The following is a 5,937-nucleotide window of genomic DNA, read 5'->3' on the forward strand; positions in this document are numbered from 1 at the left end:
TTTTATTCTTAACTCCCACGCACAATTTCACAGATTCGTGATCTAGAGAATATTCACCACGAACGACTGCTGGAGACGGCTATCGTTACGTTGGAGAAGTACGTAAAAAATGAACTTGACGATGAGCTCCCAGAAGATCTTAAAATGGTATGTAACATGCATTTGTTGAAACAATGAATGAAGATTCTCCAATTAAGAGGATAGAAATCCACTAATGGATATTGTGGGATTTTGGGAGCAAGGGAATAGCAAATTATGATAGTAAAACCGGGCATCGTCTTATATATGTGTGTGTTTAAATCATGTTCGTTTGTTATGCTAATTTACAACTGATAGGAAGCTACTAACTGTTACTATGAATGAACTGAATTTTAAATGCGGGAAAAAAAGATTTTGATGAACATTTAAAACCCCATAAAAAGGTATTATTTGGAAGATTAGACCTACATTTGGCTCTATTGTTAGCCAGCCAGATGCAGTATAATACCCCTTTTACACTGCCAAGGGCAGAATAAACCTGTGTTAATCCCGAGTGAATTTCCCAATTACATCGAACGAAAATGTCCCCATTTTACACTGGCAACGAACTCATGTTCAAACCGCCCTCAATTTTTGTTATGATGGTGATCATCACTTCGCTCGAGTTCCTCATCGTCACAAAGCCTCAATTATTGTCAATATTGAAGCAATGTAGCTGCAGGTTGTTTTTAAATTATGCGAATTAAAAAAGTTTTGATATTGTCTATACCGGAGTGTAGAGGGTTTAATTTGAATAGTGTCTAGGCCTAGCCTGTTGCTAGCAAAGTTTAGGCCTACCTGACCACAGCTGCTGTAGGTGCCAGGTAAAGCCTAATTGCGGAATCAAATTTGGTGCTGTTTACACTGGCGACTCCGGGATGCACCCGAGTTGTCCTACGCTGAATGCGTTCCGCACGTCCATCCTGGAATGTTTCGCAACCCAAGTCAGACTTTTCAACATTTACACTAACCACAACTCGGGAGATTTTAACCCGGGTATTGGAAAATCCTGGGCTATGTCCGAAATTTTGCTTGCAGTATAAATGGAGTATCAGACCATATCAAGATGTCGGGTGTCGTAGATGCCCAATGTCCAAAAATATGCTCAAATTCGAGGGTTGAATATATGGCAAGTTTATTTTTTTAATTATTTAATATTTTTAAATTGGTAATGTGAGACCTTGGTTCTTTTTTTTGTGTATCAATAGTTACTTGTTGACAAGGACACAATTTCAAATGCTGTCAGTGCATCGCACGATGTCCACATGTTGAAGATCGACAACAGAGAAGATGATATCATACAAAGAGCCAATGGCTGGATGGCGAGTCTCGTGGAAGGTATCCACAACGAAGAGGAAGTCAAGAGGAACAGGGACAGAGTGAAAGAGATCAGTAACTTCATTGATCATTTGGGAGATGAACTGGAAGTGCTGGACTTGCAGGGAACCATTTAATTCACATTTCTGACCTCAGAATATGACCTATATGCTGGAAGTAACATGCTAAGATATCATCTTTGTACACAAATCTGGAAAAATTTCAAGTAGAGATTTTTTAATTCTTGGGAAATAATTTGTCATTAAATATCCTTAGAATTCCAATATATCTCTCAGTTACCATAGTTTTTCCTCAGTGGTTTGTAACACAAATTCAAAAAATGTTGAATATCAAAGTAGAGATTTTTTAATTCTTAAGAAATAATTTTTGCAAATTTAATGTCATTGAATGAATATTTTTAGAATTTAAATATACCTTATTAATAGTTTTTTCTCGGTATCTTATAACACACATTAATAATCAAATACAAAGAGATACATTTGTATATATGTACAGTACTGCTTTTACACTTGCTGCCCAAGTCACTTGTGAATTTATTGTCATTAAACATCTTTAGAATTTATTAAAAGTTATAGTAAATCAATAAATTTGTATAGTGCCTGCTGTTTAAAATAGTAGTAATAATTAAGCTTTAAGTTTGTATTTTTATTTTTGTATTAAGTTGGTTTAATGCAGTATGAATGAATATTTTTTCCCGAGACAAAATTTGTTTTATATATTTCATGAGTGATATGATTGATCAATATAATAAATTACTGAAATTGAAAGTATTGTATTTATTAAAACTGCTGGTAGTTGGTATGTTCCTACTATAGTTGAGTAAATTTGTGGCATTCACACCACCCATGCTACATTCGTATATATATCAAGTGAACTAACATGAGGATTTATATCAAACACGTCCACCATGGCGGATCTTTTTTGGTAGGGATGACGGGAGTGGCAATCAAGGACCTATGGTCTAAATGGGTGGAACTTATGGTCGAGAGAGGAAGGTTTTGGGGTGTCCTTACCTGTTAATAAATAATAATAAAATCTCTCTTTTACAACGGAGGCCCGTTCACCAAGATGGTATTCCATGAGGCCGTATATGTACCTTGTATCATAACTTACCTATAAAATGAACGAGTCAACAAGAACTACACGATTTTACACTTGGTTAATGATTTCTTACCTGCTACAGGGGCACAGGCTGGTTTTAACATTGGGGGATGTGAAACAACCTGGGGGTTGCGAAAATTGGGAATGCACAACTAAATCCCTATTCCAATGAAAAATTAATGGTCATTTTCAGTATTTTAATCCACATAGTGGAACCAATTTGCCACCATGGGGGATGCGTGCACGCCCCAGCCTATGCCCATGTGCTACTGGAGGTTGGGTAGTTCCCTTTTGTAACCCTTGGCTCCCTCACTGACTATCTGAACATGTTTCCGAATCATGTGGTTGGATGGTAATGTGCATCACTGCTCTTGTGTTGACGCTTCTCATAGTTGGGGAACACCATCGTTTTGATTTATTAGGTTCTAATGACCTAGAGAGCAGTGGCGTATCTAGAAGTCGGGGGACTGATGGGGTGCAAAAGTGAAGTGGGGGCTCGATGATCAGTTGAGGGGCGCTAATTCGCAAAATATGGTGATTTGGGGGCCCTCCCCTAGATACACCAAATGCTTGAGAGCTCCTTTTGTGACCTCCAAAATTCACAAGATTTGTAACAAAATATGTCAAAATTATATTAGGTATACTTTTAATCATCCAAATATGGAACATAATTTACAGGATTACATGCTACATCATGAGTTCAAATGTACATTAATTTGAATTGCGACGTTAGATTGTATTTATTTTTATTCTGCATGAATTATTTTTTGTTGTTAGTCCTTCATCCCCTTTCCAAAGTGTTGATGATTCTGTTCCCCTTATTGTTTCCAGCAATCACATTCAAATTTAACACTGGATTCTACAGGTGTCATACTGCGATTTTCTTAATGATATGCGCTGTTTCTGTTACCAGGTGGACAAATAATGTTGCAGCTGCAACTCTTGCTTGCAGATCCATATGATCAATTCGGTGCCCCCATTCTACTTCTCCCCATTTAGATATCTGAAACAAAACAAATGGTTAGTGTAGGCTATTAGTGTATTATTCAACTACATTACAGTCATTTTATAACAGAGTTCAATTTTTCAACCTTTTAGCTTATTTTTATTTCTAATGTAAAATGCAGTGAGGCTTCTAGAAAAATGAGCTCAGTCAAAATTGAACATTTTTTATAATATATTTTACTTATTCCAATTTAGCTTCTTATTAACCCATACCCTAAAATAACTGTGATACTCTGCAGGCGTGGTGCCTGATAATTCCTAAATTGTCATATTCTTTTGGCTTCACCACACCCACTTGGCTCTTGTTGCAGACATCATTTATTATACAACACAATATATTATCTACAGTTCAAGGCTGGCTCCAATATTATTAGAAAGACTGCATAACATAATGTGATGGTAAGAGCTGAAAATCCTTATGGATCTCCACATTTGGTTGCCATTATGTGGAGAGCATAGTGTAACTTTAAACAGCCTGTCAAACCATCACCAAAAACTTGGCCAGGTCTTCCAGACAAGTATCCATCTCCCTGTAGAATTGAGGAAGCATTACTTCCAGCTGCGGTTGAGGTATTGCAGGAAACAGAACTATCAACAATTAACATCATAATCCATGGACAAATGGCAGGCAGCTTTGTGACCCTGTCCTAACTTGTTGGACTGTCTATTCCAACTAAAATGCAACATGTCCCCACATAAGGAATGTTACAAACACATGCCTATGTAAGCATGCAGTACTTAAAATGTACCAACAATTAGAATGGAAAGAAGATGATTGTCTTGTTTTTGCATGTGTCTTGATTCGTATCCAGGTAGCTAGCCAAACTAAAAGCAGATTTGGTTGTTCCTACATCTCAAATAAAATACACTAATAAATATTGGATTCCAGTTTTTACGGGCAAGATTTTAAGGGACAAATTTGCTAGTGGGCAAGTTGACTGGTTAGCATAATATGAATCAAAGGTCAAATAACATAGAATCAACAAGCCAATCTTTTCTTTCTAATACATATACTGTACCAGAATAATATGGTTATTTATTAAATAAGAGCAATTCTATTTTTGTTTCATAATTTTTTAAGCAACTATAGAACATCTTCAATAATTGAACATAATGACCTTACTTTAATAAACTTACATCCCATCCTCTGTAAAAAGGTAAAATAAAATAAATTATAAATATTTACTGTCTTTTTTATGAAATTGTTTTGAAAACACATTCCAAAATATTTATATAATTTATAAAAATATTTTAGATTGTAATTCTGTACTGACCATTGTTATATGTAATAATTATACATCATTATTCAACAAGAGTAAATAATATTTATAAAAAATAATTTCTTTAAACTCTATTGGAAATAAATATAAAACCTTATTTTTTTTAATGATTGTCAAAATTCTTTTCAGTATTGTTATAATCATTATCCTTATTATTGTCATTATCATCATCATGTTTCACAACAAAAGCAAATTTGAAAATGTAAAGTATTCCTTTTATCAAAACTGCCTGCACACCTAATAAGTAGAAATGTTATAATTAGTTGATGGTTGATATAAAATGAATATTTAATTGCGACTTACTTGAAATTGCTCTTCTAATCTTGATAATGCCATGGCTCTCTCAACGTGAATATGTCGGTCCATCAGAGCAAACGCTACCACCAGTGACTTCAAGGATTGCACCGCACTTTCATACCCTATCATATCCAACATGGTAGTAATAATATAATATTAATGACTATACAGTAAAGGAGAAATTTACCAATTTTATATAATTTAAAAACTGAGCATACTTGATTACTTGATTACATAACGTTCGCTCTCATAACGCTTGCTCAAAATTAGTAATGATGTTTAGTCATTACACATACCGAGTAATGCCCAGTCATTGTGAGTCATTAGATGATGCTGCAGCTTTGATCTAGTGTCTTCAGGTATCGTTGGTGGCATGATGGACATCGTGGATGTAACGTCTGTATCGTATCGATTGTTGAACCACTCCAACAATGGATCCCACTCATTTGTTTGGAGTTCCACCAAGTCTACTGGTAAGTCTTGTCTGTAGCTACAGTAATATATTGATTATTGCTACTAAAGCAATGTATTAATTATATTGCTACTAAAGCAATGTATTAATTATAATGCTACTAAAGCAAAGTATTGATTATATTGCTACTAAAGTAATGTATTGATTATATTGCTACTAAAGAAATGTATTGATTATATTGCTACTAAAGCAATGTATTGATCATATTGCTACTAAAGCAATATATTGATTAAATTGCTACTAATGTAATGTATTGAATAGATTATAAAGAACATTTATCGCTGCAGCGTGAATAGCTTGGCAAGAAGCTATATAGAAACACGGTCAAGAAAACAAATAGAGCACAATTCTATCACGTCCAAGTCTTATAACCACCCTTCACAAAATCATTATGTCCGTTCACTAACCTATTTGTCACTAATACGG

General features: G+C 34.7%; 2 protein-coding genes across 2 annotated transcripts; one reads left to right on the forward strand and one right to left on the reverse strand.

Annotated features, from left to right (window-relative positions):
• The first annotated feature begins 22 nt into the window (after positions 1–22).
• On the forward strand, positions 23–1,968 carry LOC117105892 (dynein regulatory complex subunit 3-like). The gene is made up of 2 exons (XM_033247197.1): positions 23–147; positions 1,227–1,968. The coding sequence occupies exons 1-2, from the start codon at positions 145–147 to the stop codon at positions 1,470–1,472; spliced, it is 249 nt and encodes an 82-aa protein (XP_033103088.1). The 5' UTR covers positions 23–144; the 3' UTR covers positions 1,473–1,968.
• A 1,118-nt stretch (positions 1,969–3,086) lies between these two features.
• On the reverse strand, positions 3,087–5,529 carry LOC117105891 (ATP synthase mitochondrial F1 complex assembly factor 2-like; the record flags this gene model as incomplete). The annotated part of the gene is made up of 3 exons (XM_033247196.1): positions 3,087–3,460; positions 5,046–5,161; positions 5,336–5,529. Coding segments are annotated over 3 exons (445 nt in total), but the record flags the coding sequence as incomplete, so codon positions are not given.
• Between the last annotated feature and the right edge of the window lie 408 nt (positions 5,530–5,937).

Source organism: Anneissia japonica, unplaced genomic scaffold (genome assembly GCF_011630105.1).
Source record: "Anneissia japonica isolate Jap-2015-1 unplaced genomic scaffold, ASM1163010v1 scaffold48983_len5916_cov207, whole genome shotgun sequence".
Taxonomy (NCBI): domain Eukaryota; kingdom Metazoa; phylum Echinodermata; class Crinoidea; order Comatulida; family Comatulidae; genus Anneissia; species Anneissia japonica.